Source organism: Podarcis liolepis, assembly GCF_965112155.1.
Source record: "Podarcis liolepis genome assembly, chromosome: 1".
Classification (NCBI taxonomy): Eukaryota; Metazoa; Chordata; class Lepidosauria; order Squamata; family Lacertidae; genus Podarcis; species Podarcis liolepis.
Genome location: NC_139554.1, coordinates 114,997,423 through 115,023,812, shown reverse-complemented (window position 1 = coordinate 115,023,812; position 26,390 = coordinate 114,997,423). Strand labels below are relative to the sequence as shown.

At 43.5% G+C, this 26,390-nt stretch overlaps 1 protein-coding gene across 1 annotated transcript in view; it reads left to right on the top strand.

The window, feature by feature from the left end:
- Nucleotides 1-18,235: 18,235 nt before the first annotated feature.
- MTX2 (metaxin 2) overlaps nt 18,236-26,390 on the top strand; it is a 39,939-nt gene continuing 31,784 nt past the window's right edge. Inside the window, exon 1 of the mRNA XM_083497381.1 lies at nt 18,236-18,510. Coding sequence (XP_083353507.1) covers nt 18,471-18,510 — 40 coding nt within the window. The 5' untranslated portion in view covers nt 18,236-18,470. The remainder of the gene's footprint in view (nt 18,511-26,390) is intronic.

Genomic DNA, 26,390 nt, shown 5'->3' with positions numbered 1-26,390 from the left:
AACGGATCTATAGAGCGGCACGACTCATGCCTCGTGTAAGGAAGCCCAAATTATTGGATATTAACGTTGGCTGTCACTAACCTATTTCCAAACCATTAGAAAAAAAATCTCAAATCCAAGTATTTTGGCACAGGCTTGCAGTCGCAGCGGAAGTAGGTCCAAGCGGATCCGCTTGGCACTTACTTCCGAGTAAACTTGAGCAGACTCGGCAGCATCTGGGGGCACCACAGTGGAATCTGTTGCTCCGCTGCTGCTGAAGGCATGGGCGTAGCCGGGGGGGCGGGTAGGGGGCTGCCGCCGCCCCTAAATCAATCAAAACCAATACAAATCTGAGGTTCTGCCCCCCAACAAAAATAATGGGTACGCCCATGGCTGGAGGCCAGTCACACCTGGAAGAAGCTCTTCGATCTTTCACACCCCATTGCCTTAGTTCGTTGGAGCCTTTTCTATAGCAAGCAAAACTATAGCAAGAAAAAGCTGGCGCACAACCTTTTCTAGAAAGAGGTCGGATGATCTGACTGCTACTTATAGTCACACGCACAGCGCGATCCTAAGCAAATTATGGAGAAGTTTGTCTTACTGTGTTCGGAGGGGGCATCATCGAGTACGGCTGCAATCCTAAACGTACCCATTTAACTTAATTTTTAATGCTTGACGTTATATTATGTTTTTATACGTGTTGGGAGCCTCACAGAGTGTCTGGAGCAACCCAGCCAGATATTATTATTATTATTATTATTATTATTATTATTATTATTAAAATTAAATAATTGCTTCTGAGAAACCTCGTTTAGGTTCGCGTTGCCTCTAGCTTAGGACTTCAGCTTCAAATTTGAAATTACAGACACCGTATACCGTTGCCTTTGTTTTAATTTAGGGAAAATCCTGGAGCACAACCTGATCATTCTGATCGCTGGGAGAGGCAAAGAGCAGACAAAGAGCCCGCGCGATGTCTGCCTAAACGCAGCAAGAAAAAGGGCTTTAATGTGCAGTGGGATATATTGTAAAATATACGACTGCTTTCATGCCGTCTTAGGCCCTTGAAGGAAGAGGGGTCAAACAGAGTTCATGCGAGAGAAGGGAGGGGGTGGGCTCCCTCTCCTGCCTGTATTTCTGAATGCAAGCCTATATGAGAGGAGCACAGGTGGAAAAGGCATTGGAGTATAAGCCCAATCGTGGAGCCTCGGGAGTAAAGGTGCTGGCTTGAGCTCAGATGTCAAGATAAGTGAAGTTCTCTCCGCACGGGGATAGGGGCAGCAAACGGGCTAAGCCTGTTGCCCTCTCTATCTTGCCCCACATAAAATCATAGCACTGATAGGGGGCACCAAGGCTCATCCAACCCCCTACAATGCAAGAATTGCTGGCAGGTGACCATCTACCTCTGTCTTAAAAAAAAAAAACCACCATTTAAGGAGCATCCACCACCTTCTGAGGTTGTCCGTTCCACCGTCAAAGAGGCCATCCTAAAGTTCTTCCTAATGTTTAGTCAAAATCTCACCCTGCCTTTCTCTCTGTCATTGCTTCTGGTGTCTCCCGGCCAGTCCACAGTAAGATCTCACTTAGTTGCAAGATGACAGGGGGTTAAGGGGCCGATTTGGCTGCATTACAGAGACTTGGGTGGCCAACTTTTTTTTGGGGGGGTGGACTTGACCCAGCTTTGCCCAGCTTGATATTCAGTACCCCATCTGTGCAGACTGGAGGGCTGGGAGGTGGGATATTGCAATCAATACATAGAGCTTCCATCTTCTTCATCAGGAAATCTGCCGACTTGGGAGCTGGGTGTGAGGGTCTGCATTTGGTGCTGGGTAAGAAGACAATGGTGCTGTTAGTGTACTCCCCCTCCCACTGCCCCCACAGGAGGTAGTTTACAATGTGGTTTTGGAGGATCCTATTGGGAGACTTCACTGTCCGTGTTGGGATGGCCTTGACTTGTCAAGGGCAGGACTTCATGGCCATGATGACAATGATGGGGTGTCTCTGACTCTCCCAGTAGGAGTGAAATCCGACTGTGCCCTGTACTAGCAGTATAGAGGTGTAATCTGAAAACTATTTTATTTGCTCAGGACTTTGGGATATAGTGGGTATTATTACTGACTCTGCTGCTTCTTGTCTTCGAACTGTGGATGAGAATGCTGTTTGTTTTTGTTTTTAAAAAAGTTTTATGATTGTATTTACATTGTGGGATATAAAACTGATGAAATAAAATAAAGTTGCTACACAAATGAAGTGTCTTGTTCTACTTTAAAGGTTAACTCTTCCCACTCTACAAATATAGGATTCTGTGACATAGGCATAGCCAGGATTTATGTTGAGGGCAGAACCTGAGTTAGTTAAATATTGTACTGCTCAGAGTGGCTAGGGCAGCCCAGTAAGATGTGTGGGGTTTAAATAGTAAAATTTAATGGAATGGAATGGGATGTCCCTGTTTTCATTGCAGAAATGTTGGAGGGTATGTAATTGAAAGGGGTTCACCGTGCGACAGGCTGTACAGCCAACACATTCCTCATTTTGTTTCTCTGCAACTGCTTAAAAGCCCAGTTACCACAATGCTACAGCAGACCTATTGAAAATGGTTTGGTAGGTACCTCACAATGGAACAATGACAAAGCAGGAGAGTGCTGAGATGTTTGGATTCACTTCAATACTCCTTGGCCAGGGCCTGCCTAACTGCATAAAGAGCTCAAGCAGTTGCTTAGGGTGGCAATATTGTTAGGAATGCTGATGCAGCACGATGCACTCTGAAGAACTGAGAGGGGTCTTGGGAGTTCATGGAGCTCAGGGTAGAATTCTTAGTATCACCAGGTGAGGCTGGGAAAGACCCCTTCCTGAAACCCCAGAAAGCTGCTTCCACTCAGCGTCGACAACACTGAACTATATGGACCAATGGCCTGACAGCTTCATATGTTCATACATGGCACATCTTTAAAGGTAAAGGGACCCCTGGCCATTAGGTCCAGTCATGACCGACTCTGGGGTTGTGTGCTCATCTCGCTGTATAGGCCGAGGGAGCCGACGTTTGTCCGCAGACAGCTTCCAGGTCGTGTGGCCAGCATGACTAAGCCGCTTCTGGCGAACCAGAGCAGCACACGGAAACGCCGTTTACCTTCCTGCTGGAGCAGTACCTATTTATCTAATTGCACTTTGAGGTGCTTTCAAACTGCTAGGTTGGCAGGAGCAGGGACCAAACAACGGGAGCTCACCCCGTCGCGGGGATTCGAACCGCCAACCTTCTGATCGGCAAGCCCAAGAGGCTCAGTGATTTAACCCACAACGCCACCCGCGTCCCTTATGGGCTGGCAAAATACCCTGGATTAGTCTTGGTTTGCTATTTGCCCAGTGGCTCAATGAATCCCTTGCTTGGTTTTTCCCCATTTGATTCACCTTACTGTTTTTTGCCTTTATGGTTCCCAAGTGGAAGACACATAGGCACGAAGAAGGTTATGAGAACGGGAGAACGGCATGCAGCACTGTAGCTCCCTACAAAGTGCCCACCTGATCAGCTGCTCACAGTTGCCTACAGCCACTCTAGACTCTAGGCAATTTCCTATTACCCTGAGGGTATCTTTCTTCACTCTTTGACCTCAAGGCAGGATGGGAGAGCTGGTTCTCCAGAGTGCCCATCGAAGCACTCTGCTTCCAGAAGCTCTGAAGCACTTAACCCCCGCCCCACACTAAGGCTACAGTCATAAGCACACACTTTGGAACAAGTCCCAATGAAATAAGAGGAATTTCTTTATGCTCAGTGTTGTGGCCCACAGAGAAGTGCTTCGTTAGTGCTTTGTAAATGTGTTTCAACTGGCTTAGTGTTAGGTTAGCTGGGAAATTTGACATCCCTCAAACAGAAGAGCTGTGTTGGATCAGATTAATGGACCGTGCAGCCCAGTGTCTTGTTTCCAGCAGTGGACAGGCTGTTGTGGAAGTTACAATCAGGTAACAATTGGCTTTCAGCCAGAGAATGGCTAGAAGTCATTGCAGGTTCTAGAGTCCAGGAGTCATTGACAGTTGCTGAGCACTTTGTTAGGTAACTTCCACACAGTAAGAGAATTATTATAATTGGAATCTGTGGAGTTTCTGTTGAATTGATGAATAGCTGAATAGACCTAAGGACAGAATGATGCTCTTCCTGCCTTCCTGGTATCTAGAGATAATGGTTGGGGAGCATTGGGAAATCTCTGTGTTGCTTCCTCTCTGCTTTTCTATAGACCAGTCTCAAGTCTCCAAAACCACTCAGAAATTCATGTATTATAAACATTCTAACAATATTCTTTGAAAATGATTGCTTTAAGCTTCGAAGATCCATTGGGATGCTCTTATCTCACCACTTTTATGGCTCATATATACATCTTTTGCCAAATGATGATTTGTTCTGATTTTTGTGTGCTGTTCTTCCAAGAAGAAAGTTGAGTTCAAAGCAGGTCACAGCAATAATAAAGCACAAGAGAGGTAAATGACAGGTTAGTCAATATATCCATATGAACATATCAAATGAACAAGAACATAGTGAAACAGCGACAGGCAATTTAAATACAAAAAAGGATGATCTCCAACATTAGTCATATTCAGAGTAAACCCAAGTTATTCAAGCTCATTGATTTCACTGGGTTTTACTCTGTGATTAATATCATCATCAATAATAATAGTAGTAATAATGAAAAAAGGATGCATCATGAAATCAATATTATAATTTCTAATCAAAGAAGCTTAAAAAATAAATAATTAACAGAACTGTAGAAATAATATAAAGTGGGGAAGCTAATGTGGTACCATTCAGATGCTGCTGGAGTCTAATAACTACAATTATCACCTACTAGCATGGCTATTGGGACACGGGTGGCCCTGTGGGTTAAACCACAGAGCCTAGGGCTTGCTGATTAGAAGGCTGGTGGTTCGAATCCCCGCAACAGGGTGAGCTCCCGTTGCTTGGTCCCTGCTCCTGCCAACCTAGCAGTTCGAAAGCATGTCAACGTGCAAGTAGATAAATAGGTACCGCTCCAGCAGGAAGGTAAATGGTGTTTCTGTGCGCTGCTCTGGTTCGCCAGAAGCGGCTTAGTTATGCTGGCCACATGACCACATGCCAGCTCCCTCGGCCAATAAAGCGAGATGAGTGCCACAACCCCAGAGTTGGCCACGACTGGACCTAATGGTCAGGGGTCCCTTTACCTAGCATGGCTATTCTTTTGCACAAGCACCATTGAATGGAAATAGCGCAAGAACATAGTAGACGCGTTATCAATAGTGGGCTGTCATGGGCCAGCTCTCAGATCAAGAGTGGAAACCCATTCATTTCTACACTGAAGGAAGTCCCTCCGTGGGACTCACTTCCAAGTAGATATGCATAGGACTGCAGCCTTCCACTCTCCCTTATGGTGAAATAAAGTGGACAAAACTGAGAACTGATAGCCAGTAAAACTTGGCGAGCTTAGACAGTTCTTCCTTGGAGTTCCTGTTCATTTCAATTGTTTTGTGCAGAAGGGCCTACTTCTTGACTGTGACTATTATATACAGTGGTACCTCGGGTTAAGAACTTAATTCATTCTGGAGGTCTGTTCTTAACCTGAAACTGTTCTTAACCTGAGGTACCACTTTGGCTAATGGGGCCTCCTGCTGCTGCCGCGTGATTTCTGTTCTCATCCTGAAGCAAAGTTCTTAACCCAAGGTACTATTTCTGGGTTAGTGGAGTCTGTAACCTGAAGTGTCTGTACCACTGTACCACCTTTACTGAGACTGTTGCACAGACTTCATTTTGTACATCTTCATAGAGTAAGGGTGCTATTATTCCCATTTTACGTTTCGGAGAAAGAAGGGAAAGCTATAATACAGGAATTTGCCAAAGGCCACCCAGTAAGCAGAGAAGGAAGCCTCAAACTGAGAAAGAGCCTTCTGACACGCTGCTCTCTCTCCCTTGTGCCATATATTTCCCCGAATAAACAGATACACATGTTGACCTTGTAGTGGGGACAGCTCTATATCCATCAAAATGACACAGCCCAAATATTGAGACTTGCCTGTAAATTATGACTGAGCCGCACAACTTTTTTTACAGCAGCCGGTGAAGGGATAAGGGATGAGAGAGGCTTTCGATGCCAGGCACTCCTTAAGGATAATTTCTTGCTGTGTGATACAGGCAGTTTAATGAGGCCTTATTTCCTGATGAACAACCCAAAGAGTATAAGTGTTAGCTACGGCTCCTTTGCATTATTCTGTCAGTGAGGGGGACCCAGAGGAATGAGATAATGCAACTCATGTGCCAATTCCTGAATAATTAAATAAAAAATGTCTGTAATATATATGGGCATATACACATGAGACAAATAAATGATAGATAAGGGTCTAGCATTCAATTCATACAACATTAAGCCCAGCAGTTGGGTGCCGCATATGTTCTGCCGATGCCAAACAATTGGAAGCAGGTTGTAGGTTATGCTGCAAGGAATGAAAGCCTGGCTCAGAATTCTCAATGGAATCGGAACTCACAGAAAAGGCTTCTGCCATCATCTCCGTGAGTTCTTAACACCTCTTGATTCTCATGCTTATAAGTCTATAACGTCTAGTTGTTTGGTCTTACTTCCCCTCCCCAGACGCTCTTTTTTAAAAAAGCTCTTTTATGTTACAGCTTTCTTATATCTTACCAGATCACTCTCCTAGGTTATACAGAAACAAGGACACTCTAGATAAGAATAGACTCAAAATGATAATTAGGGATGCCTGAAGATTATAGATAATTTAGTAAAGCAATCTGGCCACTAGATGAAGTGGGAAACGCAGGCCAGGAGCATCGAAACAATAAGCATGCTCCTGCAAAAGTACGTTCCATTTGTATCACTAGATCTTACCTCCAAACATAATGTGTTTTAATAGCGAACTTGAGTGACTGAGTGCCTATTGGTATGGAAATGTAACAGGGCAAATAAGTAATGAGGTTGTGGTTTCTGAATACCAGGGGAACATTTTAGGTATGGAGAAGTGCATATATTTTCACACTAAAAGACAACAAAACATTTAGACCCTCCCCCCGAAACAACCCAATGATCTGTGAGCTTCCAGCCTTTAGGAAATATCAGTGGCAATTGAGCTTATAGAGATAAAGAAATACCCCTTCCCTCCTAGATGTTTTGCCAGCACAAGAGGATTGGATCGTAGTACTAAGTACCTGTTCTAACTGCAACACTTTTCCAATGATGGGAATATACTGTAAGTTTCCACTTGTATAAACACTGAAGCAGCCTTATATAAAACCACGTTTCACATCTGAACAAACCAGTCCACATGCAGAGAACGGCATTTCTTTTTAGTACAGAAGCAGAAGGTCCTTTCTACCACGACACCGGCTAGAGTGAGGACCATCCTCTGAGAGTTGTCATAATTTGCTTCAGCAATAAACCTATGAGCAAAAAACAGGGAGAGATAGAACAAGCAAATGGATGGACTGATGGGCAGCAGACAAAGAAAAAAGAAGGTTGAAATATACAGTGGTAGCTCGGGTTACAGATGCTTCAGGTTACAGACGCTTCAGGTTACAGACTCTGCTAACCCAGAAATAGAACCTCGGGTTAAGAACTTTGCTTCAGGATGAGAACAGAAATCGCGTGGTGGCGGGAGGCCCCATTAGCTAAAGTGGTACCTCAAGTTAAGAACAGTTTCAGGTTAAGAACGGACCTCCAGAACAAATTAAGTCCTTAACCCGAGGTACCACGGTACTCAGAGGTGAGTGAATTTCATGCTCTTTATTCAGCTCATAGTAGCAATGAATGAAACTTTCCCCTAAACGTCTAGCTATATACATTATTTACACAACGGGCCCCGCATGATTGGCTAATTCCAGGCTGCTCCTGTAGGCCAATCAGGTTGCAGATTCACCTCCTCCAGAAGCCTGATTGGCTGCTCCTGCAGGCCAATCAGGTTGCTGATTCACTTCATCCAGGAGCCTGATTTGCTGCTCCTGCAGGCCAGTCAGGTCACTGATTCACTTCCACCTGGAGCTGGATTGGGTGGCTCCTGGGGACCAATCAGACTGCTGCATTATGGATCCTATTGTTCTAGAATTCAGCTCAGTACATAACAAAGGTAGAAGAAGAGAAAGATGAGAACAGAGAGATAGATGGGATGACCAGAACCTTGGGGTCTCCCATGACAGAGGTCTGAGCTTCTCCAGACACACTTGACCTACAAGTTGAGACTTGTTACTTAGTGCTACATTAGAGTACTCTATAATGTAACACTATGTAACAAGATGACAAAGGTATATTTGCATCTACGCAGAGTAGATTCACTGTAAACAATGGATTTAAGTTAGTCATGACTTTAACGGCTCTACTCTGAGTATCTTAGTAAGATGCAATCATTTACCTCCTCCACTGCCCTAATCAGTTGTTCCCTTCCTTACCTTAGTTTCTGCCTTTGTGAAATAGTTGTGAATAAAGAACTCAGTGACGCAGTGTGTACCTGGTGAGTTGTTGTGTCTGGCAACTCACCAACTAAAGAGATTCTTGCCTGGATGAGTCCAATCTGGATTCACAAGGACCAATCTCCAGCATGAGATTAACTGGAAATTATTTATTGGCCAAACAAATATAGTTTAAAGGTATATTGTGTACATAGTCATAGTCGTATGTTGAGGGTCACTAGCATAGCCGTTTCCAGACTGTTACTATTTTTGGGGTGGGATTCAATCTTATACTAGTAAATTCAGGTAACACAATTAAACCTGATTTGTAGCTTTTGTACAACAATTCCTCTTCCCTCCAGAATCAGACTTTTTGAGATAAGGAAAATGATGGGGAAACCACTGTGAAGTGTGGGATGACACTTGCTTTGACACAACGTTGTCTAACCTCCCTGCAAGTGAAACAAAGCGAATGCTCATTAAAACAACAACATTGTCTAACCTCCCTGCAAACAAATTGAAATGAATGCTCAATAAACAGGTCATCTGGAAGCACCCTAAAATAAATTTCTCTGCAGCAAACTAGACTTTACAAGATTCTTTAAGCCATGATAGATTGGTGCAGAGTTATTAATGAAAAGGGCAGCCTGCTCTAAAGTCCAGTTAAACTAAAGCACTTGAATTTGTCCCATCTGGACACTTAATTGTTACAAATTTGTCATTTTAGCTGGGAAAATTAAGTGAAACATTCAAGTTCCTCAGCTGATTGGCTCAAATAGTTTCCAGGGCAAGTAATATCTGAACATTGATTGTGACATACATTGATTAAACCAGGAAACTGGATTATACACAGTGTGTGCACCTCAATTCAATGCACACTTATCCCCATTGACTTCAACAGTGCTTACTAACAAGTAAGTGTGCCGCTGTCAGGTGGTACCCCAAAATGGCTCGAAATACGTCAAGTTGCCTAGTGAAGAATGTTTCATCACTGCTACTTTCACATATTAACAATTTAACATCCCTGCTGCAAGAAGCGAAGTTACAGGGAACCAGGCAGGGGGCCTTCTTGGTAGTGGCACCCACCCTGTGGAACGCCCTCCCATCAGATGTCAAAGAGATAAACAACTACAGTGGTACCTCGGGATGCGAACGGGATCCGTTCCTGAGCCCCGTTTGCATCCCGAACAGAATGTAAGATATGACAGCATGTCTGAGCATGCGCGGGTTGCGTTTTGCCGCTTCTGCGCACGACGTCATTTTGACCGTCTGTGCATGCGTGAGCAGTGAAACCCAGAAGTAACGCACTCCGTTACTTCCGGGTCGCCGTGGAGCGCAACCCGAAAGCGCTCAACCTGAAGCGTATTTATCTCGAGGTATGACTGTATCTGACTTTTAGAAGACATCTGAAGGCAGCCCTGTTTAGGGAAGTTTTAAATGTCTGATGTTTTATTGTGTTTTTAATATTTCTGTTGGCAGCTGCCCAGAGTGACTGGGGAAGCCCAGCCAGATGGGCGGGGTATAAACAAACAAACACATTATTAATTATTATTATTATTATTATTATTATTATTATTATTATTATGGAATAAGGGGTCTTTGACCCAACCCATAAAATATTTGAGGGCCCCACCCAAAAAGTTGATAGGCATTGCCATTCAAATAGTGTGTGTGTACTGTGTCATGTGATAGATTATGCAGAGTGGGGCTAATCCGCCCCCCCCCATATTTATTCAAGTTGTCACCCCTGTTTGTAAGTGAAACCCATCACATTTATTTCTCCGCAAGAACACTTAGCAACGATTCCGCAACTGCCTGAAGCATCTTTGAGCAGAGAACACACAGTGAAATAATAGACAGCTGCTTCACATCATCCCTGTAAAAACACATGGTGGCCCTATGGTGGTTTTACTCCTTCTGTAAAAGGGTGAGCTAGGTTTTATTGTGCAACTGCTTTTGAGATTGCAACGACTGAAGATGTGCCAGATAAAAGGAAGGGGGCTTAAAGGCATGTTTGTTTTCATACACACTCAGATGATCCAGAATAATGACAATTTCTTGCACACATTCAGATATCCTTGGAGGAGGAGGAGGAGGATAGACAAGCAATAAGCAGATTGCCAAACTATTAAATCATTTGTTGTTTCTTTGCATTGTTCCCATGTGGCAGTCAGACTTAAAAGACACATTTGACAGGCCAATGGTGGATAACTCAGTGGGGAGAAGTTCCATAGTGACAGCAAAGGGAATCAACACCCATAAGGCCAGCCAAATGGCCACACATCACAAACAAACACAAACAATTTAATCTTATTCAGAGTGGCTTTTTCTAAAAATATGCATTGCAAACAACTTTGTATATTATTGTGATGTAGCTTCAGATACATGCTGAACAGACGGGTGAAATTTTGGAGAACCGAAATAATCTAAGGGAGATTATGTGAAATCAGCCACCAGCAGCCCTGTAATGCTAAATCTACACATGCCATAGTCAGAATATGGATTGTTGCAACAATGTCTAAATTAACATATTATAGAAGAACAATTTATGATCAGCTAAATGGATTTTTAGAGCAATTGACTTTATTTGTGATGTATTGGAGCAATACATTTCAGGATAACACAGCACTTTTGCATTACTATAATTCTATATATGTAGGATGCTCTTTAATTATATTTATGTATAAATTATTTTTTAATGAAAATATTTTCTTCTTCTTCTAATCACAATCAAAATTCGTCTTCTTTAAAGGTACGACATGACTCCAGATTGCTTCTGTCTCCCAAACTCAAGCTATTATTAGTGAAAGTCAGTATAGCATAAAAGTTAGAGTGTCAGGCTGGGAAGATGGGGCGGGAGGGGGGGGGTTAAAGCCCCACTCAACTATGAAGCACACTGGGTGACCCTGGGCTAATTGCCTTTTCTCAGCCTAGCCTACCACACAGAACGTAAGAAGACATGCTGGGCTCACCCTACCCTTTGGGCTATAATTTATTTTCACTGGTTTTAATATTGTATTTTTAAATAACCACAACGCATCCTAGGACTTCATGGCAAATGGGTGGGCAAGAAATCTAACAAGAACACCTGGGTGGCTCAGTTGGTTAGAGCGTGGTGCTGATAACACCAAGGTTGCAGGTTCGATCCCCAAGTGGGGCAGCTGCATATTCCTGCATTGAAGGCGGTTGGACTATCAGCGGTTCTCAACCTGTGGGTCCCCAGATGTTGTTGGACTACAACTCCCATCATCCCTGAGCTCTGGCCTTGCTAGCTAGGGGTGATGGGAGTTATAGTTCAACAACATCGGGGGACCCACAGGTTGAGAAAGGCTGGTCTAGACAATCCTCAGGGTTTCCTTCCAACTCTGTGATCCTATGCACATAATATGCCAGAGAAGGAGGAGATCCAGGTATTAGAGGATTGGCAAGATAAGTAAATAATAAATGAAGTATTGCCAGTAACATAGGAAATCTACTTACCACCAGCATTTTATTTACAGTATTTGGTTTATACTTCCTCTAAGGAGCTCAAAGTGGCATACAAAGTTTTTCCCTTCCCCATTTTGTCCTCACAACAACCCTGTGAGGTAGGTTGGACTAAGAGACAGCAACTGGCCCAAGGCCCCCACACTGAGCTTTATGACTGAGTCTCCCAGGTCTCGAACCACTGCATCACACTGGAACTTCAATTTAGTTACCCACTCCCATCTTTATTTGAGTGGCTCATCAGAACTTTTTCATATAATGTAATCTTGGCACAGCCCAACCTATACAGTGGTACTCGGGTTATATACGCTTCAGGTTACATACGCTTCAGGTTACAGACTCTGCTAACCCAGAAATAGTGCTTCAGGTTAAGAACTTTGCTTCAGGAAGAGAACAGAAATCGTGCTCTGGCGTCACGGCGGCAGCAGCAGGCCCCATTAGCTAAAGTGGTGCTTCAGGTTAAGAACAGTTTCAGGTTAAGTACGGACCCCTGGAATGAATTAAGTACTTAACCCAAGGTACCACTGTACAGTTAAATGGCAGTGCGGGAATTGTTAGGAACCATGGTAGATTATTATGGATTTAACAGGTTAACTGTAATTATTGGCACAGCAGTGAATCCTGGAGCTCTGTAGTACTGGATTCAATGCATGTCATGATCAGATTCTGACTGCTGAATGTGCACTGCTTCACATGAAGTGGCATATTTCATTATTGCCAGAAATGCCTGAAAAAGAACTGAAATGAGGTAACGTGTCAGATTAATTTGATATTTCCAGTATAAACTATATCTACCATCTATGAGAAGTTATTGCAACTCCCCAGGGGCTCCCCTCACCATTGATCACAATCCAAGATTTAAATTAGAAGAGATGAACAGTTGGCTGAAAAGGCAGATGCTGCTGATGAAGATCTTGACACAAGATTCCTGTCACATGGACAATGCTGGGCCTTTTATTATGTCTTTTTTGTGTGTCAGTTGCAGTAGGAAACTGGACACAAGATATTATCAGCTGGGGGAAAAGTCCTTTTTATTCATGCCTGATCTGAAAGGGCGAACATTTAATTTATGTGATTGAATTCTGAGTGCCAGTCTGGGATAGAGCTTGGTGTCAGGCACCCAGGCCTCGGGGCAAGGCAGCAAACAGAGAGGCAGAAATCACACAGACTGAAGTAAGCACTGTCAATTGTTAGAAGTCAACAATTCTGTTATGGGTGGAAGGGTAAAGCCCAAAGAGGGTCTGGGAATACAGATAAAAACTAGTGCTTTTTGGTAAGTTGAGGAAAGGACAGAGCTCAGCGCAAAATATGTGGTGTGGTGTAGTGGCGAGAGGACCTCAGAGACCAGGGTTCAAATCCCCAAAGAGTCATGAAGTTCACTCGGTGACCTTGAGCCAGCCATTGTATTTCAGCCTACAAGAAGCATGCATGTCATCTTGAGCTCATTGGAGGAAAAGTGAAATATTAATGTAACCATAATATTCATCTATGTTGTGTGCAGACTTAAAAAGAGGGCAGGGAGGGGGGATCAGCCTTGCACCTTGCTTTTCTAGCTCTGTATACCTGAAGGAGCATCTCCACCCCCATCGTTCAGCCCAGACACCGAGGTCCAACTCCGAGGGCCTTCTGGCAGTTACCTCATGGTGAGAAGTGAGGTTATGGGGAACCAGGCAGAGGGCCTTCTCGGTAGTGGCACCCGCCCTGTGGAATGTCCTCCCTCCAGATGTCAAAGAGAAAAACAACTATCTGACTTTCAGAAGACATCTGAAGGCAGCCCTGTATAGGGAAATTTTTAATGTTTGATATTTTACTGTGATTTTTTAAAAATTGTTGGAAGTCATGTTTAAATTGTTGGAAGGCAATCCAGTCAGATGGGCGGCAACTTCTTCCCCTTCCCCTTCCCCTTCTCCTAAACTGTAGTCTGATGGTGCACAGGCAAGACTTGTTGGTTCCTCTTTTCCAACAGATTGCCCAAGAGGCTGGAAACTTTGTCAGCCAATAGCACCATGTTGGTTCTCTGCTATTGCCTGACTTAGTCCTGGCAGACCATGGACCCTGTTGAGGGTGGCCCAGATATATTATTATTATTATTATTATTATTATTATTAATAATAATAATAATAATAATAATAATAATACAGTAGTACCTCTGGTTAAGAACTTAATTCGTTCTGGAGTTCCGTTCTTAACCTGAAACGGTTCTTAACCAGAGGTACCACTTTAGCTAAGGGGGCCTCCCGCTGCCGCACAATTTCTGTTCTCATCCTAAAATAAAGTTCTTAACCCAAGGTACTACTTTCGGGTTAGTGGAGTCTGTAACCCGAAGCGTTTGTAACCCGAGGTACCGCTGCAATTGATTTATACCCCACCCATCTGGCTAGGTTTCCCCAGCCACTCTGGGCGGCTCCCAACAGAATATTAAAAACACAAAAAACCACCTGTCATTAAAAACTTCCCTAAACAGGGCTGCCTTCAGATGTCTTCTAAAAGTCAGATAGTTGTTTATTTCCTTGACATCTGATGGGAGAGCATTTCACAGGGCAGGTGCCACTCCCGAGAAGGCCCTCTGCCTGGTTCCCTGTAGCTTCACTTCTCTCAGTGAGGGAACTGCCAGAAGGCCCTTGGAGCTGGACCTCAGTGTCCGGGCTTAACAATGGGGGTGGAGACACTCCTTCAGGTATACTGGGTCAAGTCTGTTTAGGGTTTTAAAGGTTAGCACCAACACTTTGAATTGTGCTTGGAAACGTACTGGGAACCAACGTAGGTCTTTCAGGACCGGTGTTATATGGTCACAGATAGAATTGCCTTCTGTGAAAAGCAGGCCTGTGGTGCAGGGAGAAGCAAGATAATGCCTGCTCCACAGAACTCCATAATTACACATTCAATGCTAAGCAATGTTGCGGCCGCTGCTGCTGCTACTATTACTACCCACGTTTTATGTAATGCAATTAAGCAACAATAAATACTGTGTGCACAGAGCTTCCCTAAACATAGATGTGCATGGGCCAGCCCCCGCTTTCACAGAAATGCAGAAGTGCCTTAGAGTTCCACTGTGCACCATGACATAAAAGCTTCAACAGAAATGGCATAATTTATACAGCCCACAGATTGCACTTTATTCCACCAAGTGACACCTTTGTCTTTAAAAACTCAGATATAAATACTGAGTGGAGAACAAACCTTTATTTAATATATAAATAGCTACTCTCCATAAGGTCACATACCACTCTTCATGGTAAATACAACCTGAGGTGAAATCCCCATAAAAATCTCTCATTAAATTGCTTCCTCTCTCTCTCCTTCATTGAGAGCTGCAAGATTAGGCCGGAGATAATGACTAGCTCACTGTGAAAATATAGTGAGAAAGAGCCATGTTGAAATTAGATCTAGACAATGTAGTAATGAAAAGCACTGGCCAATATTGTAACGGATGGGGATATTTATCATAATTCTGTTCATTATGATGGATTGTTGGTTTGAGGATTAGCCACATAACTATCCAACAAATGGAGGCAAAGCATATGTTTGAAGGTGATGACATTTACAACATAAGTCATGACGGATGTAAAACCCGTTAGTAACATAAACAGTGTTGGCTTCTCGAATATTGCTGACAGTTTAATTCTGCTTCTGCTATTAAAATGAAATATGAAGTAAGAGGGATAGAAAGCCTGCGGACATTGGAATTATTGGGGTATACAGCGTCAGCCATGCTGTTAGTCAATGCTGCTCAAAGTCAGATGCATGAGAGGTACTCTGGAATCAAGGTGACTTGATGTATACAGCTAAATCATGCGGAATTGTAGGGCTCCGGTATTGTGGTTGTTCCGTAATGTGGAAGCAACCCATAAAATAATTATGCAAGAGCAGATTTTCATAAAGATACAGAACAACAAACTGTATATTCCTTAAAGTTCAGTCATGCATCAGTGGTCTCATCAGCGCAGGACTTCGGGTCAAAAGTCGCAGGGCCTCATCAGTTTTTTAAGGAACTGAAAATGACATTGCCATCTAAAGAGCCTCACCCCATAAGACCACTAGGTTTCTCAAGGCAAATCTAAAAAAAAGTAGTATAAACACCGACAACTGGGAAACACTGGCCTATGAGCGCTCCAGTGGGAGAACAGCCTTTACCAAAGGTGCCATGGACTTTGAAGATGCTTGAACTCAGAACGAAAGGGAGAAACATAATAAGAGGAAGGCATGTTTGGCAAATCCTCACCGTGATCAACTCCCACCTGGAAACCTATGTGGAAGGACGTGTGGATCCAGAATTGGCCTCCACAGTGACTCACTGTTAAGACCATATTCATGGAAGACAATCTTACTCAGCTACGAGTGATCGCCAAAGAAGAAGAAAGAAGCCTAAAATTACTAAATTTTATCATGATATGAATTTAATTTGAGTAAAAGCCTTTCCAGATAGTCACTTAACAGCACAAATTCAAGAAAGAATAGGTGTGTATGGCCTCTCACAGCTGAAGTCAATGGCTCTGGATGTCTCACAGTGCAAATGGGAACAGAAAAATGGCTCACATTTATCTCTGGCCCTCATTGGCAGCGATCAAGTTCTCAATGCAGCAATGATTCAGACATTATAAAGATACGTGGGGGAGCAGAAAATGTGAGCCACTTTTCTGTTCCTGTTTGCACTGACTTCAGCCACTGACTTTAGCCGTGAGAGGGCACACAGACCTATTCTTTTTTTATGTACGTCAGTGAGTGTGTAGGGCATGAGCAGGATGATTCTACTCAGTGGTAGCCCCATAGAGTTATTATTTTATTTATTTTACAAATTTATGAACTGTTATACAGCCAAGGAGACCAAGATAAAATTGAAAAAGAAACTTCAAAGAACAATTTAAATCATTTCTATAGACTCTAAAAAGAAAACCATTGCTACAGATGTACAATTGATATTTCATAAATGACACGATCACACCTCAGGAAAAGCCTTCTTAGGCAAAAGCATCTTCAGTAGGTGTCTAAACATCATGGCACTGGGTGTCTAATTTTTTTTCATTCCAGAGGGCTGGAGTGACAACACTAAAAACCCTGTTTCTGCTACAAACTAAATGCACCTATGGGGCATGGGATACTCCTGGGGAGTGGAGTTGCTGAGCTTGATATATATTGGAACTCATTACCTAAAACAGGGGTGGGCAATTTTTTTCACCCTGAGGGGCGCATTCCCTAGAGAACAGCTTTCCCAGTACAACATGTCCGTGGTGGGTGGGTCCAGGCCCAAAAGCAGTGGGGCAATGTGATTCTTACCTTTGTACAGTAGGCTAAATTCTAGTCGCAAAAAACCCAGAGGTTGCTAATTCCCCCACTCCCCGCCCATTTCTCCATCTAGGCAAGCAAATGGCATTATTACAGTTCCAAGGACAAAATCATGCCAGGCAAAAAGCACTTGAGAAGGGGATGTAGCAGTGCCAGTGAGGACTGCAACCTGGGGAAGGAGGAATGGACTGGGAAGAGTCCTGAGAGGTCTTGAGGTCTGCAGTTGGCCTGTGGACTGTAGGTTCCCCACTCCTGACCTCAAGCATCAGCTTTCATATTTTTAAGAAGTAATGTAAGGCCATCAAAGTTGTAATTTAATGTGGTGTTATTTCTTCAGTATCCCCTTTATTCTTGCTTTGCTTAATGGCAGTTACATGCTTCAGATCAATGCTATTTTGTTATGAAGTTTTTATTTCTGGGTTACATTCTTATGGAGTGCTCTGCATGCTGCTTTGAGCAGCATATCCAGGACTAGAACTCAACTCCAGGCTTGCCTTTCCATGCTTAATTTCCAAAAAAGTTTGTGTGTGAGAGAGAGAGAGTGTGAGAGAGAGAGGGAGAGGAGAAACCAGGATGCAAAACTTTGCTTTTCATCCTGGAAGCTTGCTAATAATCACCATCCTTTCCAGTCTATCACAGCAAAAACCAGCATCTCGTGGCACATTAGCAACTTAAAAAAAAAGAAAAAGACGTAAGATTTCATGGTCTTCATAGAATCATAAAATTGTAGAGTTGGAACGGGCTCCAATGGTCATTCAACCCCCTGCAATGCAGGTGTATGAATTGTTCTCAGCTGAACAAATACTTGAATTCAAATTCATGAGCAAATACTTGGAACGGCTGAACAAATACTTGAGCGTACAGGGAAAACAGTGGGGATTTATTATTATTCCTGGGTTTCACTCTCAGCCTTGGGGTTCCAGAAATAATAGCTAATCATCATCATCCCGTGTTTCAGACAGGTTTTGCGGGCAGAGCGGGCTCCGGCGCGGTGGCGCAGAGGGAGCATTGCGCTTTACTGCTGAAGCGCCTGAAGTCAGCCGTGCGCACGCTTGTCTCTCTCCCTCTCTCTTTCTCCAGGGCACCGACGCCGCCAGCCGGGCGAAGGGGTGGAGCAGGCCCCGGATGCACTTCCCTCGCAGGGTTGTCGGCGCAGCCGCAGTGCTCCGGTGGGTGCCCTTAACCTTGCGCGGTTTGCGGCGCGGCCCGAGGATCCGGCGCACGGTGTGCGCGCGCGAGAGAGAAAAAGAGGAGAAGCAGAAGGCGACGCTCGCGGGGGAGCTGCGCTCGCCCACCCGCCCGCCTCCCGCGTGGAAGCATGTCTCTGGTGGCGGAAGCTTTCGTTACGCAGATAGCAGGTGAGGAGGGGAAGAAGCGGCCGTAGCGGGGGCCGGAGTGGGGCAGCAGGGGCCGTGGAGCAGCGCCCGGGCAAAATTGATTTTGAGCACGGATAGAGGTGCGTTGCGCGCGCCCTTCCAAAAAGGCGCTTTGACCTGGTGGAGTGGCTGGGCTGTGAAAGGCAAAGTGGACCCCCTGTTTTTCTTGGGGTCTTGCTTCCTCCCACCTGGTCGGGCTACTTTGAGGGATATTGCTTGAAAACCTGCCTGCCTCTCTAAAAAAAGTAAATAAAGCAACCGTAGGGACTCCAAAGGAAATCTAATAGGCCTTAAGAACTGTTTTGAGTTCTCATGGTTTGGTTGCCATAGCATCAGCAGGAGCCTCTTCTTTGGCTACTTTGTGGATGTTCCCTGGAGTGAAGTCATATCTGGAGTCCCAATTTGTGGCTAGGGTCTCCTGTGACAGTGCTGGATTTACGTACAGTATAAGCTAAACAAGCTATAGCTTAGGGCCCCACTCTCTTGGGGGCCCAAAATTCTTTTAAAGAAAAACAACAACAACTGGATGTACATTTCCAAAATATAATTAAAAACAAAATAAACCTACATACAGCAACAGTGTTTGGTGTTGTGTAGGCTCCTATGATGTAAGTAATGGGCCCTGTCCGCTAGCTTGCCCTCTAAAATATCACTGGTTTGCTCATTTCTCTATATAGGGTGCCTACATTCTGCATGCACTGGTTGCATTGGCAACATGTGCAAATGACTTTAGATACCTATTAGGTCCATAAATTACCATATAGCATATATTCAACACAAACTAACAGTGACAATTTGTTGTTGACAAAGGACAGCGGGACATATAAAGGGCCCCATTACCTTCAGTAGCTTAGGGCCTCATCAAACCTAAATCCGGCCCTGCCTGTGGCTTCAAGGAACTAGGAGTGCTAAGGCCCCTTTTAGGCTGATTTGCCAGGTGTGGGATAGCCTGGCCACAGTGACCTCACGTCTAGACTATATAGTGTGCTGTATGTGGGACTGCCCTTGAAGACAATCTGGAGGCTGCGGCTAGTGTGGAATGTGGCTGCTAGGCTGGTGAGCTCTGATAGCCCGGTGGGGCCATCTGAAAGCCCTGCACTTTTTGCCAGTGAGCTATTGGGCCCAATTCAGTACTGGAATAAGGTAAAGGTAAAGGGACCCCTGACCATTAGGTCCAGTCATGGCCGACTCTGGGGTTGCGGCGCTCATTTCGCTTTATTGGCTGAGGGAGCTGGCGTATAGCTTCTGGGTCATGTGGCCAGCATGACTAAGATGCTTCTGGTGAACCAGAGCAGCGCACGGAAACGGCGTTCACCTTCCCACTGGAGCAGTACCTATTTATCTACTTGCATTTTGACGTGCTTTCGAACTGCTAGGTTGGCAGGAGCAGGGACTGAGCAATGGGACCTCACCCTGTTGCGGGGATTCGAACCGCCGACCTTCTGATCGGCAAGCCCTAGGCTCTGTGGTTTAGACCACAGCGCCACCCGCATCCCTGGAATACAATGCCCTAAATGACTTAGGGCCCAAGTACCTAAAATAATGCCTTTCCCATCTTGAACTACGATCGGCAGGTGAGATCTTGCTAGTGCTGTTGCCACTTTTATCAGCCTGTGACAGGACCTTTTCAGGGGTAGCTTCCTGTTTCTGAAATGCCCTCCCTGGTAAGGTACATCAGCCTCCTTCGTTTCCGGCTTTCAAGAGGAATCTAAAAAACGTTTCTTGTTTACCCACGTGTTTGATGGCTGAAAGGCATTGTTCTTGGCAACCTTGAAATCACTGGTTGATAAAGTGTTTTTAAAATGCTTTTAATAATATTTTTGGTCTTGGTGTGTTTTCTGCCCTGGGCTTCTTTGGGAGGAAGGGTGGAATATATTGTAAGCTGAATGAATGAATCCAAAAAGCTGGAACAAATGGCCTGCCTAAAACTTTTTTATTGCAGTAGGCCTATACAGGCAATTAAGAAAGCATATTACCACAATGGTTAACTGATGTCTGTTTTTAACTTTTTTATATGCTCTTCATTGTATGTTTTAATTATTTTTTCCTGTAAATCTAACAAAGGGAAATTTTACCAGGCCAAACCTGTCCTCCAAGCTAACTAGCAAATACTGCTCCAGCAGCTGAGGAGTTAGGGTTTATGTCCTGATCTTCTGTAATATGTACCCAGAGCAACTATAAAAAAGAATATTCAAGAATAAAAAAAATTATATGTGAATTTATGTACATAGCTAGATATTATTGTTTTGATAATGTTACGCTTAAATCCAGTTTCTTTATTTTTTATTTTTTTGTAAAAGAACCTAGCCAGAAATTACACCAAGGATATGTTATCCAAATCTCAGTTAATTATCAAGTATGTCGTGTTCTTGAATCTGGATATAATTCACCCTTTTTTTTCATTTGAACTGTCTAAATGTTTCACCAAGTGTTTGTCAGTAGAGACATCATAGTTGACTACAGCATGTTGCTTGTTCACACTATGTGACTGCTGCATCAGCTCACAGCCACCTTTGCCATCAGAAATAATTTCTTGCGGCAGCCTATGACAGGTGTCTCTACCTCTCACCCAAAACCAGGATGTTAATCTCATTTTCTGCTTAGTTGATAAATCCTCGCAAGGCTCCGTCATTCATATTCTGCACAGTGAGGATGTGAAGAGGAGCAAGTCCCATTGAGTTCAGTGGGACTTTACTCCCAGGTGTAAGATTGCAATTGGCTGTTTGGAAAATAAGGCTTCTTTACTCCCCTGAATTTGCGAAGAACATTATTTTGGGGTGTGTTGATATACTTCCATAGGATTACAGTTTTTAAAGAGGTATCCACACATGACTAGTTCACACATAACATGTGTGCATGATTTGTTACCATGTGAATATCTGGCAAAATATATGAGACATCTCCTTTGAAAAGTGCTGAAGGAGCATCTCCACCCCCATTGTTCAGCCTGGATACTGAGATCCAGCTGCAAGACATGAAGCTACAAGGAACCAGGCAGAGGGCCTTCTTGGTAGTGGCACCTGCTCTGTGGAATGTCCTCCCATCAGATGTCAAGGAAATAAACACCTGACTTTTAGAAGACATCTGAAGGCAGCCCTGTTTAGGGAAGTTTTTAATGTTTGATGTTTTATCGTGTTTTTAATATTCTCTTGGGGAAACCTAGCCAAATGGGTGGGGTATAAATAATAATAATAATAATAATAATAATATATTGGATTATAACAACTTTCTTTTTAACCTAGGATTGCTAATTCACAGTTTGTAAGTATGAGCCAGTTTACTAGTTGTTAACAGGGCTGGCCAACTCATGAGGCAAGGTGAGGGGACCGCCTCAGGCAGCAGGAACCACAAGAGCAGCAGTTCCCAATGTATATTTTTATTCCGCCCTTATTCCTGATCTAGATTGTCACTCACCCCTTCTTTCCTGGTGGGGCTGGTTGTGCCATTTTGTGGTTCGCCTCAGGTGCAAAAATGTCTTGGGCTGGCTCTGGTTGTTAATACATTCATAATCGGCCAATAGTTCCCTGGATTAATAAGACTCATTAAATACTAGCAACCATGTACCTGGCTTTGCTCAATAATTTTAAGAATCCAAAAGTTGAGGGCAGTTTTGAAGGTTCAGTCCACCATCTTAATTCAAAATGGCATCCAACTGTATCCAAACATAGAAGAACTGCTCCTTGAGCTTGGGTCTCCAACTGCATACGATCAAACAACTTGCTAAAACATATAGTTGATTCCCATGAAATACATGGATAAATACTTAAATAGGTAGTTTGGTTAGTTTTGTAATTTACAATGTAGTGCAGTGATGTGAAGGGAACTTAGTTGGCCCAGGCTTTGGGTAATTGCATATATGATAGCAGTCCACTGGAAAGTTATTGCCACTGCTCAGGAAATTGCCTTACCTTAGAATAAGTGACTATTTCTGTTAAATGTTTGTAAATTCTTTTCTTGTAAGGTACTCAGCACAATGCAAGGCAGTTGCTTTGCTTAGAAGCTGATGAATGTTTTGGATACTTTGGAAATATCAGCAAAATAATAATCCTTCTGCTGTTGATACCTACTGTTAGAAGATTAAAATGGATCCCACCAAATCTTCCGGAAGACCATCTCCTGGATTGTTACATAAATCTGCAAAATCCTGTTGCACTGCAAGGACATGTTCACCATATGGCCCGTCATAATCTAGTGTTTCAGAAGTGAGTGGAATGAAAAATAGAAGAGCCAATCTGTAATATTGGTTATAGATACAGTGGTTCAAACTTTTGCTGAGCCATAAGGCTCTCTGGATGGCCTTAGATAAGTCCCTTTTTCTTTGCTTGACCTTCCTCCAAAGGTGTGTCAGGATCATAGAATTGTACAGTTGGAAGTGACCACGAGGGTTGTTTAGTCTAGCTCCCTGCAATGCAGGAACATTTCCCCCAACGTTGGGCTCAAACTCACAACCCTTAAACTGAGAGTCTCATGCTCTACTGATTGAGCTATCCTGGCGTAAGGCCTTTTGTTGTGAGAATATAATGGGCGTGGGTGAGAAGATGAGAAGAACCTTGTATACCTTGTATACACTACGCTGCTGTGCTCCTTTGAAGGAAAGGCAGGATACAAATGTAATAAAAGAATTGAATATCCAGTACACCTTCAGTACTCCTTCATATATACTGCATTGAACATCTGAAGGTAGCCCTGTTTAGGGAAGTTTTTAATATTTGATGAATTATTGTATTTTAATCTTTTGTTGGAAGCCACCCAGAGTGGCTGGGGAAACCCAGCCAGATGGGCGGGGTATAAATAATAATAATAATAATAATAATAATAATAATAATAATTACAATAGTTGAAGTTCATGCATTCATCACTCTAACCCAATGGGGCTTTAGTGTTCACACAGATGTCATTCAGGAATAGAAATAAATGAGAATCTGAATAAGTACCTCTTAAAAGGATAATGGATTTATTTTCTGTTTCTCTGTTTTCTGTAATACCAGGTCCCTTATTTTGTATGCATGGTGGTACAGTCATAATTGAGAAAGTTTTTATATCGGTAATAAAAATGAAATTTGATTGGCTAGTAATAGAAGGTCCTGTTCGTGAAAACAATCACTTTGTCATGCAGTTCCAATTAACTGAAACTGCTGTGGTGATATAGCAGCTATAAAACATTGATCTTCACTGCATGTGCATTAAAACTGCTCTAGGGTGATTATATTATATTTTAATTTTTTGAAATGTATTTAGGAGATTTTTCTTGGCCCAACATTGGGTCATGACTTTTGTCTGGATGTTGACTCCCCGCCCCCCCTTCTTTAATGGCCTTCATCGTCTCTGGAGAAAGTGTATACAGTCTCTCCCGGTCTTAATAGCTTTGCTTTTCATGCTTGTTCATCTGGACTCCTTTAAAAGCACAGAGAATGTTAGTTTTCTAAAACATTGCCCCCTCCACTTGGGAAGTTGCGTTTGTTTGAACATGCTGAGCAGAGTCTGTTGCTCTAATGCACTAATGATTAAATATAAAATGATGACCAAATCATTTATGAAGTGATAAGAGGCTTTTCGCGATTATGTTGACTGGGTAATGAAGAAATCATTTGCTTGCGTTTCTTTCTGCAAAATCTTACGGGTTTTAGCTGCGGATCAGCACAACACTGCTTTCTCACACCAGGGAAGCAACGTATTTTCCTCTGTAATGTTATAAATGGTAATCGTATGCCTTTATTTCAAACTGGTTGTCACACAAGGCAGTGCCGTGTTCTGTTTTGTGGAGACGTCTAGTGTAACCTGTTCTCCCATAGACACGTGACGATTTATAGAGATTAATCGTATATGTATCACTCTCAGGATAAGAAAATGAATTTCCCATGCCACTTGGAAAGTGAACATCTTGGTTTTCAGATGGTATCAGACCTTAATCTTTCTTAAAGCGGCAACTTTGCTGAAATATCAGCTCGATAGTGTTAGGCCAGAAAAAAAACTGTTGCAGATGTGATAGATTAGTGGATGCAAAGAAGAGAGAATTTTCCTAAGCTCTCATTCGCTCTTGGTAAATGAAAAAGAAAATGAGGGGATTTTCTTTTCTGTGGTTGCTGCAGTGGGTGGGGAAGAGGGACATATTTATTTACCAAAGTTGAGAGATTTCCTTTCTAATCTTATACTGTGAGAAATGACTTAAAATGAAAACAAAAGCCAGACATTCACTGCATGCTGGCTGATCCCTTATATTTGCCAGACGTTCACCTTCCGAGCATCACAGAGTTGTTTAAAAATAAATCTCTTACATGTAATTTTGATGTATGAGGTTGAACCCTGATTGCACTCATAATAAATATGTAGAATGCCACACAAAGTGCTTTTGTAGACAAAAAGCTACCTCTCTCCAATAAGGCTTCAAGTAACAAAGCAGACAGGATAACAAATGTGCCTATGTTAAACTAAAAAAACACAGTATTAAATTGACATGTTGTACAATGTCTGCGACCAAAGTGTTGAGAAAATTTGGATATAAAAGGCAATCCCTCAAATACACAGATATGTTGGAAACCTTTTCATTTAACCAGTTATGTAAGTTGCATTTCCAACGTTTGTAATTTATATAACTTCTCCAAGGCTGAAATGGGTTTTCATTGATAATCCAATTCTTCAGATTCAGTAAAGGCAGCCTACCTTGAACAAAGCTTTGGCAAGTGTCTGTCACAAACCATACTCAAAATTTGAGAGTACCTCTGTGATATACGCTGCAGTACATACCCATCATTTGGTGGAGGTTTGCTATTAACTGTCTATTAACAGTCTGTTAACTGTACAATCCTATACATGCCTAAAAGGTAAAGGTAAAGGGACCCCTGACCATTAGGTCCAGTCGTGACCGACTGGGGTTGCGGCGCTCATCTCGCTTTATTGGCCGAGGGAGCCAGCATACAGTGTCCGGGTCATGTGGCCAGCATGACAAAGCCGCTTCTGGCGAACCAGAGCAGCGCGCGGAAACACCGTTTACCTTTCCGCTGGAGTGGTACCTATTTATCTACTTGCACTTTGAGGTTCTTTTGAACTGCTAGGTTGGCAGGAGCAGGGACTGAGCAACGGGAGCTCACCCCGTCGCGGGGACTCGAACCGCCGACCTTCTGATCAGCAAGTCCTAGGCTCTGTGGTTTAACCCTATACATGCCTACACAGAACTAAATCCTATGGAGTTTAGTGGGGCTTCCTCTCTTGAACTTTTGTAGGATTGTAACCCAAATAGGGCTGAGTAATATCTGGTTTTCCACATCATGATATATCACCAGCTAAACATATACCATGACTGTCTGAAATAAGTATGGAACTATGTAGAGCTGAACAGTAGGGCTGGGCGATATATGTTTTTCAACATTGTGATATATCACCAGCTAAGCTTTGTGATATACTGATATACCATGATGTCTGAAATAAGGATGGAGCTGTGTAGAGGCGCTGGCTGGCTTCACAGTTTTTCCTGCATTGTGATTTTTGCATAGCGCGCGCACACACACAAACACATACCGTATTTTTCGCCCTATAGGACACACTTTTTCCCCTCCAAAAATGAAGGGGAAATGTGTGTGCATCCTATGGGGCGAATGCAGGCTTTTGCTGAAGCCTGGAGAGCGAGAGGGGTCGGTGCGCACTGATCCCTCTCGCTCTCCAGGCTTCGCGGACCTCTCCGCAAGCAGCGGGAGCGCTCCCGCTGCTTGCGGAGAGTTGCCTGCATGCCGAAGCCTGCGCGCGCTGAGATCAGCGCGTCCAGGCTTCGCGGACCTCTCCACAAGCAGCGAGAGCCAGTGCTGGGCTCCCACGGCTTGCAGAGAGCTGCCTGTTTGGGGGCTGGGGTCGGGGGAAGCTCAGGCCTC